At 43.4% G+C, this 14,658-nt stretch overlaps 1 protein-coding gene across 1 annotated transcript in view; it reads right to left on the bottom strand.

Annotated features, from left to right (window-relative positions):
* Window positions 1–11,939, bottom strand: part of Bent (projectin protein bent) — a 55,972-nt gene extending 44,033 nt beyond the window's left edge. The window contains exons 1-17 of the mRNA XM_076904749.1: window positions 11,528–11,939; window positions 8,222–8,741; window positions 7,955–7,976; window positions 6,568–6,730; window positions 6,352–6,493; window positions 4,826–4,961; window positions 4,460–4,663; window positions 3,910–4,211; window positions 3,282–3,499; window positions 2,800–3,205; window positions 2,521–2,693; window positions 2,239–2,409; window positions 2,090–2,169; window positions 1,820–1,985; window positions 1,440–1,625; window positions 840–890; window positions 482–499 (exon numbers count right to left, since the gene is read on the bottom strand). Of these exons, the coding sequence (XP_076760864.1) occupies window positions 482–499; window positions 840–890; window positions 1,440–1,625; window positions 1,820–1,985; window positions 2,090–2,169; window positions 2,239–2,409; window positions 2,521–2,693; window positions 2,800–3,205; window positions 3,282–3,499; window positions 3,910–4,211; window positions 4,460–4,663; window positions 4,826–4,961; window positions 6,352–6,493; window positions 6,568–6,730; window positions 7,955–7,976; window positions 8,222–8,534 (2,751 nt within the window). The 5' untranslated portion in view covers window positions 8,535–8,741; window positions 11,528–11,939. The remainder of the gene's footprint in view (window positions 1–481; window positions 500–839; window positions 891–1,439; window positions 1,626–1,819; window positions 1,986–2,089; window positions 2,170–2,238; window positions 2,410–2,520; window positions 2,694–2,799; window positions 3,206–3,281; window positions 3,500–3,909; window positions 4,212–4,459; window positions 4,664–4,825; window positions 4,962–6,351; window positions 6,494–6,567; window positions 6,731–7,954; window positions 7,977–8,221; window positions 8,742–11,527) is intronic.
* Between the last annotated feature and the right edge of the window lie 2,719 nt (window positions 11,940–14,658).

Genomic DNA, 14,658 nt, shown 5'->3' with positions numbered 1-14,658 from the left:
AAGAAACATGCAAGTAAACGGGTGAAAGAAGTATGGGAGAATTAGAAGTAAAGAGTTTAGTATCCGAGGAGGATTACACAGAGCCCAGCTTCTAACATAAGGGTAATAAAACGTCCCATAAAATTTACTAAATGACTTGAAGCTGCAAGAAAACCTTTTTTAAATTGCAATTAAGTCATGTAAACGTGAAGAATAATCATATAAATAATGTGATAGTTGGCTGAAATATATAAAAGTTGCGAAATTAGTAGCAGCTGCGTGTTAATAAAGCTGAAAATAAAGAATAATGCATTAGAATTAGTAAAAGCTGAAAATAATTACTGTCATGAGACACATGCGGTGTCCCTCTAAATTTACGGTCGCAAAAAATAATACCAGGTATGATTCGCAATTGTTCGCAATGTACAATCGAAAAGCCGGTCCAATTATTCGAGCGCATACTACAGCCAGAATATATATGTATCTGATATTTATTACTCACCTGAATCACTTCCAATTTCTGAAACAGAAAAATAAACGACTATAATTAATATCCATCACTTTATCGATAAGATTGCTATTACTTTTATAGTTACTTTCAAGCGAATCAGTGCCTCACTTTGCTTGACATAATAGCTATAACTTACATTAAAACGGGGTAAACACGAAGACAGAGAGCACTTGCAAATGTAACAATCACAAGGAAGAACGAGGGGTGCACGAGAAAAGTAAAATGGCAGTGTATTTTGTATATTTAAGAGTCTATCTACTTCGTAAAATAAAATTGTGCGGTAGTTCCATCAAACTCGGAAAAATTTCAACAACTATATCGAAATCGGGAAAAAAAGAGTCATTCGTACCTTCTTAAGACCAGGTTTGTCGATACCGTTTGGTCTCTTGTCGGGTAAATCCTTAAAAATAATTGAAAACACCTCGATCAATATTTTAGCGATGAAAAAAAAATGTTCTCGGTAAAAGATTTAGAAAAATGGCAAATTTACGCGCACTTTGATCCAAAAACGAGGGAAAAAATAATCACAAGTATACGTGTGTTTGCGTAATTGTGTGTAGCGTGTAAGTGCATACCTTCGCTTCTGAAAATGTTTTTGATTGCGAAACTGGTTCATCGGTTAATCGATCTGTCATGCTGGCCTCGACTATTACTCACCGCTTCTTCCTCTTCCCCCTTCTCATTCATCTCTTCTTCTTTAAGAATGCTATCCGTGTCATCGTTCCAGATCGAATTTTTTATCTTATTCGGTTAAGCGGAACGGTGAAGTAATCTTTTCACAATCACTGTTAAATTCTCTTTCGAATTCGTAATTGAAAAACGTGGCTTTTCGTTTATACGAGTACGTTCTCGGTATATACGAAGGATAAGCGTAGCAAGCATTAATAGAAAAGCAGATACGAAGAGAAACGAGTAACAAATGTAGTAGCATGATAACAATGTTCGCTACCTTCTCCTCTTTCTTCACTTCTTCCTTCTTCTCTTCTTTCTTTTCAATCTTCTTTTCCTCTTTCTTTTCTTCTTTCTTTTCTTCCTTCTTCTCTTCTTTCTTCTCTTCCTTCTTCTCTTCTTCCTTCTTTTCAACTTTCTTCTTCTTCTTTTCCTCTTCCTCTTCCTCTTTCTTTTCTTCCTTTTTCTACAATACGGACAAGGAGTCGCATGCAACATTCAAGGTTACATACACATATTTCTCATCACTGTGAATTTACTCTCGGAAGGAACGAACATATCGAATTAGGGGAAGTGAATCGACAAATTTTTTAACATTCAATGGAAAGGGGATGGTATAAAATTATAAATCTAATCGTAATTCAATTTTATGTTACTTACCTTGACAACCAGTCGTGCCGACGATTCATCTTGACCGTATTCATTACTGACCACAACTTTATAAGTTCCGGAGTACGAGGTGGAAGCAGACGTGATTGCTAGTTTCATATCTGTGCCATTGAAAGATATCATGATATCTTTGGACGCCTTGACTACCGTGGAGTCTCTAGAGAAGTGAAAGTTATTTGGAACAATTAAAATTAATGCAAAAGAAAAAAAACGACAAAACAAAAACTGACGATACATAACGTGTGAAAATGATTTATTCACCTGTACCACGTGACAGTAACCTTGCGATCTTGCTTTGATAGACTGGCGACAAGTTCGATCGATTTACCTTCTTCGATCGTCTGAAAGCGAAGAGAAACGTTGATTAAGAAATTTCGAAGCAGACAAACGTCGTATCATCGCTTACTTACCGCCGATTTCAGGCCGGATATTATCTTGGGTTTCTCTCCTTCCTCCATAATTTCCGTCACTTCCACAACCTGAGACGTAGCCTCTCCTTTTTCGTTACGAGCCACTAACTTGTACACACCCTTGTCGGAAGCCGATACTTGTTCGATTTCTAACTTGACTGCAAATTCTCCCTAAAAGTAATTGACGGAAAGCAATCTCTTAGTTCCTTTTCCGCGAAAAGAAAGAAAAAAGGGATAGAAAAAGAAGAAGAAAGAGAAGATAGAAGGGGCGCTTTCACGTACATCCTTTACTTGCTCGACGTGCACTTTATGCCTGTTATCTTCTTTAACAGCTTGCGTTTCTTTGAACCAAGTGCAGTCTGGCGTAAATTTGGAAAGAACGTGACACTCGACTATCACAGTTTTCTTCTTCACGATCTTCACAACTTTCGGCTTCTCCTTAATCACTGGTATAACTGAAACACGGTAACGCGGAAATATCATACGTAGAGAGAATGATAGTCGTGGATATATTATACCAGTCGCTGATAGAATTGCCGAGAAACGGGAAACTTTACTCACTCTCAACGTTAAGCGTCAAGTTGGCGTTTAGTTCACCGAGGGCATTTTTGATGTTGCACTTGTACAAACCCGAGTCATCGGTACCAGGATCGTTTAAAGACAACTTGATATAATAAATATCTTCCTGCTCTTTAACGATACTGATCGAGATCTTTGAGGATTCCTTCACCACTTTACCGGCATGAGTCCATACGATTTCCGGTTTCGGATTCGCTTTTACCTTGCAATCCATGATTACAAGTTTACCCTGATTCTGAGACTGAATGCGTGGTTTCTGAACAAAGGTGGGACCATCGCCTTCCGGTTCAGGTTCGGCCTCGATGTTCAAGTTCAAATTGGCGTTACTTTCACCGTACTCGTTTTTCACGTGACACCTGTAAGTGCCACCGTCCGGTGCTGAGGGATCCTACGATGAATTTCGTCTCGTTTATTTCGTCTCGGCTGGCTACAATTACGTAATAGATTAAAGTATCCTATATTACCTTGATCTCCATAATCAACTCGTAAACGTCTTCCTCCACGGACTTCGTCTTGATAGAAATCTTGGAAGATTCTTTGACGACATTGGTCCCACGGAACCAGGTAACTTCCGGCTTTGGGTTTGCCTTGCACTTGCATTTCATCGTGATCAAAGTACCGGTTTCGTTTGGAATGATACGGGGTTTCTCGACGAACGTCGGCGCGAAACCAGGTCCTTCTTCTGCATCTTGGGAAAGATCCAGGGTTAAGCACGATCGCGAGTAAAGCGTCGTCGGAATCAATTTGCATTCGTGTTAGTATAATATGAACAGCGACGTTAGTTCAATATCTGCTTATCGATCCTCCTCTGAATTTTACAGCCGTTCTCGCGCTTTAAATTCAGATCAGGATTCACGAGTTAAGTAAGAAGCAACGAGAGACTTGACCGTGTATGATACTGATTAGCTGATAGCGCAACAAAACACTTACCTGATGCGATCCGTACATTTTCATTCAACAGTATTCGTTAACAACGCGGATAAGTACATGTATATACTGTCTCGATTTTCGATGTAAGAAAAACGTGCTAGGAGAAGTGAAGAGAGAACCGTGCAACTGTTTCGCGTATGTTGCATCGAGAGAAGGACTTGCCTTGGAAATTGAGGGAGATGTTGGCGTTACTCTCGCCGAAGTTGTTAAACGCGTTGCATCGATAATTTCCGCCGTCTGCCTTGGTCGGATTTGAAATTTCGAGCGTGAGCAAATAAGTGTCCTTTCCGGTCGCTTTGCGTGACATCTTGACACGTTTGCTGTCACTGATCGATTTCTGGCCTTGGTACCAAGTTATCTCCGGTACCGGATGCGCTTCCAAGATACACTCCATGATCAACACGTCCCCTTCTTGTCGAATCGTTGGCTTCTTTGGGAAACGCGGCGGTTTACCATCTGGTATTCTGTGTAAATTGACACGTCAGATACATACGGCTCGATTCTCCGCCTAGCGGAGATCGAATCTGCGTCGGAGACGTTCTTCGAGTGTCACGTTGCTCGTCGCGTCGCTAGAGATGTTGTAAGCCGTTCGATACGATATATCGATGAGAAAAAGAGAACCTCGAAAGGGGAAAAAGCAAGAAGCAAAAAGCAAGAACGTGGGTGTTCGCGTAAACCTAGCGACGCGACGCGAGTATCGGTCGATGCATACTTCAACTTGTCGCCCCCCTCGAAGTTCAAGTTAATCGTGGCCACTCCCTGGCCGTGCTTGTTCCTCGCGACGGCCCTGTATTCCCCGGCGTCGCTTTTCGCCACGTTGTCGATTTGTAATCTCGCCAGGTGGTACAGCTTCTGATCCAGTTCCAACGACATGCTGATTCTACCGCCTTCTTTCACCTCTTCGCTACCGTGATACCTAATTTGCGTCCATCAAAACCATGATGCATGCTGATCGTGAATCGACTCGAAGGATAACGCGATCGGAAGTACAGGAGAACATATACACGATACAATTAATAAGTGTTTGACCCGCGTCTCGACGTACTTCCGTATGATGGGCGTGTGCACGGAATCTTACCACTTGACGGTTGGTTTCGGGTCGCCAACTAATCGGCATTCGAACGTGATGGTGTTACCGTCGTCGGATTGCCTTATCACCGGCCGTTCGGTGAACGTCGGTTTAATACCGTCGTCAGGTACGGGTGCCTCGTCGCCTATGTTCACAAACGATCTACGTGTCGGGAACCACGTTACAATATCATTGCTGTCGCTTAATCCCTTTCGCACCCTTATCGCAGCTGGTTTAACGATCGATCAACCGTACACCTCAACCTGGTTGCGGAAGGTCTTTAAGCCCTTCGATCCAAGGTCAGAGCTACGTATCGATTTCAGTTTGCATATTTATTATCTACTTCGCTACATATTCCTCGCAACTGCTTATCGGTTCGACGCTTGGTCTCCTCGCTTATCGTGTTAGGTTGCTTTTTACGCTGTCGTCCTGTACCAGAGTATTTGTTCGTAAAACACGTGTTGCTTTTACCCATGTTCTCCTCTGTCCTGTCTGCACGATGAAACGATATTGTCGTACGAAATTTATTTCGATCGGCGCGCGAAATAATCTAACTCGCAAAACCCTAGCGATTCCTTCTCAATTCTCCGTGATCGAGCTCCTTCCGGTTACTCACAATCGTTTTTATTGCGACGAAAAAAGCATACGTATACATACGCTTGTCACACCATCAAATCCTTAGTAAGTGCAATAATTATTGGTTAAGGTTACCTACTGGTACACGTTTGTACAATACGCGTAACGAGTATTCGTAGTATGTCAGTGATCCACACGGCAAACGTTGTGTGCGTCGATGAACAGAAAAATGTGTACGTGATTGTAGCAACCTAACGAAGCATCAGCATGAGGCGGTTCGCGTTCCACGCATCGATCCGACACGATTATTCATTTACTCTTTAAAATCTGACCCGACGATACCATGGTGGACTATCGGTACGTATGTCTCTGTACGTCTTACTGATCGAATACGTGGAATGCAATCGGAATTAATAAGTGACTCAAGCAGCTTTTCGTTACGGATTAATCATACTCTGATCTACAATCTACTTCGCTTGAGCGAACTCCTCGATACTCTCTGTTTCCTTTTAGTCTTTTTAGCCTATTACGAGAGAAGGCAATCAGTTGGGCTGTATATCGTCGCTCCGTCGAGCCGACAATCGATACGTGCTCATTGCTCGACCGAGATAAATCATTAAAAAATAAATGTCACACGTACGGCGGATGTGGATACAGAGAATGGGTAAACAAAAAGACAGGCTGGATGAATAGAAAAAATAAAGAATAAAATGAACGTGAATAGGTTCGAAGATAAGGTAGACACAGAATCAAAGATAAAGGATCATCGATATACATCCCGAATGAGTAGAGAGAGAGAGAGAGAGAGAGAGAGAGAGAGAGAGAGAGAAGAGAAGAGAAAGAGAAAGAGAAGAGAGAGAGAGAGAGAGAGAGAGAGAGAGAGAGAGAAAAGTGGAAAGATGGTAAGTGACGGTATGCCAGTTTACGCATCCAACGCAATCTCATATGATGATACTTACTGTCGAAGTTCAAGGAAATAGTAGCATTAGATTCCCCGAGCTCGTTCTTCGCGGTGACCTTGTATTTGCCAGCATCCTCGACGGTCACATTCTTTATTTCTAACGTCGCGAAGTACGAGTGGCCATCTTTGTCGACGGTGAGCTGGAATTTCGTCAGTCTCCGTGAAACAATGCCGGGAAAACGAATGTGCAATAGCGTACCGGTAAACTACCAACCTTGTGCCTCGGTGAATCCTTCACCATATTCCCATCATGAAACCACGTCACTTTTGGCGTGGGATCGGCTGTGATGCGACATTCGAAAAGTAATCGTTTACCATCGTCTTCTTGTCTGATAGCAGGCTTTTTCGCAAAAGTTGGCGCGATTCCATCGATTTGTCTGCAAACGTGATGAACAAAATTCAATGCGTGTTACGTTCATACGTGAAACATCGCACGCCACGAATTAGTGTAATTTGGTCTGATTATGTCTGTACGGACAGTCTGTTACAGGGGTAAATATCATCTTGCAGTGTTAGTAGTAAATCGTAAAGAAAAATCATATGCTATCGTATACTTTCCATCGTTCGCTTATGCGCTGCGATCGATTAACCGCGCGATAATTCGTTTCTCGTTCTTCGTGTAAAAAAGAAACGCACGCTCGAATCTGAATATTTGGAAAGACATCGCGAGCGTCAAAGGCTCGCGTTACTTTTAGAAATTCACGGGAATCATGTCTGTCGAACCGATCCGAAAATATAACACCTCGCCGAGGCGTCTCGCGATGCCCCCAGGGAACCAACTTTCGACCCAATTTCTATTCTACCCGTTCAAGATAGAAACGAATTTTCGGAACATTCGTTTCGATTAAACGTTTCAGGTTTCGTTTCAGGTTCCGTTTCGTTTCCCTGTCGAACGTGTGCATAAATACATTTTCCATCGAAGAGAAACCTCGAGAAACGGAACCCGTGGAAAACATAGAGAGAGAGAGAGAGAGAGAGAGAGAGAGAGAGAGAGAGGACGTTCCTGGAACAAGCGTGGTCGGTTAAAAGATCGAGAATGAAAATAGAGAAGAAGAAGGAGGAAGAGGAGGAGGAGATTCTCGGTTCTATTTCCACGCTGACCAGTCAGACCCGTATGCGTGGGCAGGAGAAGAAAATTGAGCGATCGGCCAGCTAGAACAGCCGTCGGTTTCTCTTATCGGACGCGGTCGTTAGCGCACGTGAACGCGCGCCCAAAAATAACCAGCATTCCGCGACGATTATTATTAGTAGTTAGCCGCGTTCGATGTACACCTCCTAAACATTGTCGTTGACGAGACGATCATTTCTTTCCCGGGTCGATCAAGCAGTTAGTAACCCAATAAACACTGGCAATTCATCACTCGCAGGCATTTGCGTTAAACAGCCGCGAATCACTCACCCCTCTCTGTCCAGTTCTTCGGCCGCTAAAACACCATACAAAACGAGAGAAAGCATAATAAGCGTGGCAGAATGAAAAGAAGGCGAAAAGGAAGAGAAAGGAAAGAGAAAGCAGCAAAAGTGAGAAAATAAAGAGAAGAGCCCGGAGAAGCGGAAAACGCAATCGTCTTTCGAAACGCAATATCGCAAAATATTAAACTTACTTCTCCCTAGGCTCGTCGACAGCTGGAAAAATGGATAAAATTTTATTTCGCATCGTGTTGGTTTTCGCGGATCAGAAGGGCGCGAAACTGAAATTGTACTAATGAAACGCGAGGAAAGGGGTAACGCTATTTCGGTTCTAAGGACACGGGCAGTCCGAGACCGAATACGAGCGGGTCAAGAACGGGTTTCTATTTTAAAAGAGCCGATCCTTCGATCGACAGGGCGGACGTGAAGAAAGTGACAGGATGGAAAAAGATGGTACTCACGGCTGAAATTCAGATTGATCGAAGCCGCGACCTCGCCCATCTTATTCTTGGCCTTGACCTTGTACAGGCCCGCGTCGGTCTCGATAACGTCGTCGAGCTCCAAAACGACGATGAACTTGTTCGTCCCGATGCTTTGCATCCTGAAGTTGGTCCTGGCGTCCGGACTGAGCTCCGTCTCCCCGCGAAACCATGATATCTCCGGTTTAGGCGAGCTGACCAGTTGACATTCGAAGATCAATCGGTTCCCATCGTCCTCCTGCCTCAGTTGCGGCTTCTGGGTGAAGCTTGGCGCGAAATCGTCGGCGACCCCCATGGTCTTGGGTCGCCTCCGCCTCTCCTTCTCCCTTTATCACGAACTTTCCGGGTGGCTCTTCGATCGGTCTCGCTTCTTCTTTAGTCCGTTTCGAACTGAATCCACCACCCGATCCGCTGCTAACTTGGTTTAAACGGTGCCGACCCGCGGCACCATCTAACACCATCTAACTCTTCCTCTCACGGTTCCCCAAGATTCTTCTCCAACCTGTCGTTCACACAGATATCACAGTCAGAATATTTCTTTTAAACGCATTACAACAGACCCTTATAATATCATTCAACGATTTCTATACTTTCGTACGGTAACGTCGTCGTGATTCCAAACATATTTTCCAAGATCCGTCCAAGGCCGAATAATAATTACGTAACGTATTTCTATTATTAATCTTACACACTTGGCTCGGGAGTAGGTGAACCAACCTACTAGATAACTTCTAGTACCGGTAATCGGTTACATTGTATTTGGCGTGTCTGACCGCGATTAAACAAAAATTGCCAGTTTCGGGTTAAACGGTTGGTGCAGAATATTTTCTTAACTAGACGGATAAATGGATTCCGAACGATTCGCATAACGTTCTCGAAAGACGCGGTAGGCATGGTAAAATTATACCATGGAGCAAAGAAGCGGAAAACGTAGAACGAGTGGACGAAATGTTACAACGTCACGGTAAGACTTGGCAACGAGCCCCGAAACATTCCTCGGATTGCTCACCGTTGTAACACCCGCTCTCATTCCTCTTACTTTCCTACGTTTCATTTTCAATACTTTCAATATTTTCATACTTATCGATTATTCGCGAAAGAAAAGAAGAAAGAGCAGACGCAGACGGTTGCGTCTAGATCAACGACCTCGGTTTTTCCTCCACGAGACTGAGATCCGTGCGGAGTTGCTTTCCAAGCAACAAGTTCCTTGCTCTTTGTTCGAGATACACTTTTGACAGAAGCGTTCTACGCGTGCCAAGCGAAAATGAGAAAGACCGAAGATCGAAAGGGACAACGTTTCAATCGTTCGGATCAGGTAGGAATTTGATCGGTCGACTGATTAAAAATCGCCAAACTAGACATGGTTTATGAATGAACGTAGAAATAACCGAAGCTCCGGTTTCGAAAATAGTTTCGAACGATTAATAGTAGGCGAACAGGTGTTTACCGCGGTGCTGTTATGCTGCCGGCATGGCATGCGGTGTCTCAATATTTTCGTTCGCTACCACTTGGCCACATAATTTGATCGCCTCCTAGCGATGCAATATATTCGATGACAGGCTGACCTAATAACAAGTGGCAGAATGTAGCCGTGGTTATAAAAAGAATGGAATGAATGAAACATCGTTTAGCAATGAGAAGATAAAAATATCATTCGCGGACGATCGTAACGATACAATTCTTGTTCGTCCTTCGCGATGTCTAAGATCGCTCGATTTTTACCCGATGATTCGTCCGACGTAACAATCAATTTTCGGTTACGTTTTACAGACTGATATACCTACATCACGAGAGCGTGATTCACGTCTCGGATTACGAACACGAAAAGAATATTAGGTCATCGAGAAGCTAATACCGAGGTAAACTCACCCAGCGTACTAAATTCGGCCTGGAAGTTATAATTATTAGTCGAGGCATGCGTTCCGTCGCTCTCTTCGCGTATCTATACTACCTATTTTCTCTGCTCTCGTTCTTGTCGCAACTTGTCTATTTTCGTATACCGACTCAAATCCATAATACCAGCATCGTAATGGTACATCGATTAGCTACCATTTACAACTCCCTATCTAACCCCTTGTCTAGCTGTCACAAGATGGACGTATAGTAGTAACAGAATTAGTTGCTAATTACTGGCTCCGAATGATACATTAAAGAACGAATTAGTCATCCGTACTAATTTCAACGAGGCCTGAGAATCAACAGGTGCAACTTTCGGATTGGCTGACCGTGAAGTTTATAAATACCGGGAAATTATCAAGTGCGTTGCGAGAGGATCGTTAACGCGCAGACGAGCGAATTTTCAATCACGATTTCGATTCGCGCAACAGTTTGAATATTTTTAAATCAGCCGGATCACTCGTTAAACGTCTGATCGGGATTTTCGCAATTTTCACATGATTTACGGATGTGTCGGGTATTATGTAAGCGATGTAACGAATAAGAGAAAAGGAGAGAAGAGAAACGACAAAATGGAAGGAAATGTGGTTGAGAAAATGGTCGAAACGTCGAGCTATTCCTCCTCACGTTACGCCCTTCTAAAAATAAGCAGACTTCGAGCCTAGATACCTAGATAGTAGTCTACGAATAGTTCTTGGTGGTCGGATGCGAGCAGACTCGTGGCAATTAGTCACGAAGCGGCTAAGCGATCGTTTCGACGATTCGAGCATTCAAATTGTCCTCCCGATCGATCGTTCATTCCAGCACATGTCGATAAGACGAGTGTCAAGGTCGTGGTACCGATCACCGACCATTCGAAAATCCGATTCGCAGTTAGCTAACATGGCACACAGATCGTAATAATACGAATACCATCATGCACATGTACGTATGGTAACGTTATCGACGATCTGTACCACTTTCGGCGTGCCTCGCACTGTACTCGCACGATACCACCGAAATAATACTAAATAATAATATAATAACAATAGTAATAATAATAATAGTAATAATAATAATAATAATAATAATAATAATAATAATAATAATAATAATAATAATAATGATAATAATAATGGTAATAATAATGACAAGAGAAACAGCGACAACTGCGTAACGCGCACAAGATTCGAAGAAATCTTCAAGGGGATACGAACGAGGACGTCACTTGCTCGTGTGCTCACAAACGAAACGTAACACTTTGAAGCACTACAGCACCAAAAGCACCCGCGTTTCACACCCGCATTTAATCAAGAGGAAGAGCATACATACAGATAGGACGTAAGTAAGTAAGAGTAATACACGCACGCTCGTTCGTTCGTATACCCTCGCTCGATCGCGTTGGAAACTTACTTAATCGTGAAATATCCAAAGAACTGGAGAGAATTAAAGTCCTGATCGAAAATCCTGTTATCTCTCGGCTGCTGGTACCATCCGAATGGGACGAGCTCGCGACTCGTGGACGCGATCGCGCACTTTGATATTCTCGAAGGTCGAAGTGAAAAGTGTATACAAAGGAAAGTGAAAAGTGAAAAGAAAAAAAAAAGGAAATAAAAGAAATAGAGAAATTGTTGAATATTCGATCGTGTTGGTCGTGGTCGTGGTCGTCACTGTGTGGTCGTCACTCCGTTTACAATATATCCTGTTCGTTTGGCCCTGTCTCTTCTCTCTCTCCTTTTATACGGCGTGTGCTTGTCTTAGCCGTCTCAGTCACCGGGGCCCCGCGCGCCAACTAACCGTACGAAATACCGTCCTGACACCTCGACGTCGGTCTACCACCTCTGCGTCCGCGTCGGCGCGATTTCCTCGCGATAACCGGCGTCTCCTCCTGTCTGATCCCCACTCTTTAAACACCGACGCCCCCGAATTTCGAGGCTGATTCCTGACACTGATGACGCGAGGCCACCCGAATCCTGTATCGAATCGATTATCTTTAACGCGATCTTACACGGCCATCCTTTGCCGATCCTCTACCCTCTGCCTCTTGGCGCTTCGGTTGCTATTGAACTTGAAACCTTTTCGGTCTTTTTCACTTTCTCTCCCTCTCCCCTTCTCTCTCTTTCGACGACTTTAAAGATTGATCGCATCGAAGATAAAACCAAGATTCATTTTGCCCCCTTCCGTCTCGAATGCAAAAATAGAAGGGTAGTCGGTATGAAAAACATAAAAGGAATGGGACAAAATAAATGAATGACCTTATAAATAGATATATAATTCGAGTGATGGAACGCGCGAGAGGTAAGCCTGCAAGAATTTTACATTGACGTTCTCGAGTCGAAATTAGATCGCGTGTGCATACATACTTTCTGACCCACTGTTACCCTTAAATAGAATCTGATTCCAACCGTCGTGTTTTGGTACCAATGAACCAAAAGCTATACACCTACGTGCATACTATATGCATTTTATTGTTTTAGGAAATAGAACAGCGCGCCATGTGGAAAAAGAAGGGGTCTAGGCCAATTTCTTTTCGACGATAAGGAGAGTAAGTTTTTTTAGGATAATACCGTTTAATTCATCAATTGCTAAACTTCCGAGGATACTTAACTTTGGAAGATATTCAAATTTCTGTGAGACATTTTTGGCCGAACTTCAACATTTCAATCGAGTAGACAGTGTCGATATCTTTGGTCGAATGATCCTCAATTATCTGCAATTATTTGCAAAATTTCGCGACGATATTAAAAGTAAGAACGACCGAATCTGTGGACAGGTGGAAAAATTCGGGGAAACCTGTAGATTTCGTTGATCGGACGATTAGAGAATCGTCAAGGGCCAAGAAACGTTACAATAGGCGTTTGCACGTAACGCGTCCGATATCGTAAGAGAGTAAGTTTAAGTGGAAAAGCTCGAGGGGAAAATCTCGCGCGCAGCGTCGAGATACGAGTCTCTCTTGGATCTGGCAAGCCAAGTAGTTTTCTAAATATACGCGATCGCCCCTCACCGCTGAATCTATCTTTGCGTATTACAATCTATACCTAACGACCCGAACACTCGCGTTTCCACTGTTCCACGTCACACGAATATCCTCTACTACGATATTTAAGAATTAGTCGACCCACCATTTCCGTTCTTCTTCGGTGTACGATCAACGCTATAGCAAATACAGAGTACCTTTAAATTCTACTATTCTACACCGTAAAGGTTTCGATATATTTATCTAGGAGAAGTGGAACGTGGTTCGCGTGCATAGCCGGTACCGATCGCAAAACTACCACCGGAATCATCCAGAATCGGATGCTGTTGGCTGATTTGCGAGGAATGATACACGGTTCACCGTGGGTAAATAATCAAGTTCTCGGTGCTACGTAAATTTTACGTCTTCGTGGAAGCCGAAACAGACGCGTCGAAGAAGAAAAATGCCAGAGAAATTTTCAGCACGGTGAGCAAACCTCACGAGGTTTATCCTTTGGTAATGGCATTCGAGTTTCGAAATTGCATCGCGTTCTTCTACAAGAAAATTTCGATGATTCGACCGACGCTGTGACACGTACACTTGCGGAGAACGCGCGCGTGACGAGGAGGAACGCCTACCCCTTTGCGATCCCTAACTAAAGTCTTGTTTTCGCTATAACAACACATCGCTATTATAGAGACAGCGTAACGCAACGTAGTATTTCCCGCATAATTCTGGATAGAAGTAGACGAGAAACATTCGAACCGATACGAAAGCTCGAAAATTAGACGAATGTTTATCTCGTACGAATGTGCAGGCTTCCATCTCTCGATCGACCTAAATACAGAAACCGAGCGCAGAATCGCGTTCATCTCATCTCCGTATCTTTACGCGGTAGCAACAGGGGGAGAGAGAGAGAGAGCACCGTGCTCCGTTTTGTTATCGCTGCGCGGCCGAATTCTCGCTCGCATCACCGGATATAATATGTATTTACATGGGGGAGGGGAACAAATATGGGTGAAGGAGAAAGAGAAAGCGAAGAGGAAAGGGTTGGAGGGGAGCAGCTGTGGACGCGAATCACTTATTTGTTCGTTTATCAGATTTTCTTCGAGCAAGTGGACCCGAGTGGGCGAATGGCTCGAGTATATAGAACAGTCGATCTAAAGTTAGTCGTTGGTCCGTTCTGGAAATAGATGTTATGAGTGCGAGGACAGGACAAGATACCGGACCCTATTATGCGTACGATCACGTATCACACAACCCATCCCCTCTGATTTCACTCTGAACTACCGAATTCCCTTTTCGAGCGTCAATTTTCCTCTGACAGTGATCCCCCAGTAGCGAATAAAAATAAAAAATGACTCAGGGAACGACATCGTCGTCAGGCGTCATACGGCGCCTAACTTTGCAACGCATACATAGGTCTATCGTATTTACAAATGTTCATAATGTACATATAACGAGGCGGTTGGTCAGAGTATCGAAGGATGTATTTAGCGAGCTGATATCTATTTTCGGACAAATTGCATCTTCGAATAAAACGCATTCGAAAGCCGGTATAGTCGACAACAGATCGTCTCGAGTTAAA

The sequence above is a fragment of the Xylocopa sonorina genome, chromosome 11 (assembly GCF_050948175.1).
Source record: "Xylocopa sonorina isolate GNS202 chromosome 11, iyXylSono1_principal, whole genome shotgun sequence".
Lineage (NCBI taxonomy): Eukaryota > Metazoa > Arthropoda > Insecta > Hymenoptera > Apidae > Xylocopa > Xylocopa sonorina.
The sequence above is the reverse complement of the archived record's forward strand: the minus strand, read 5'-3'. Positions and strand labels throughout refer to the sequence as shown.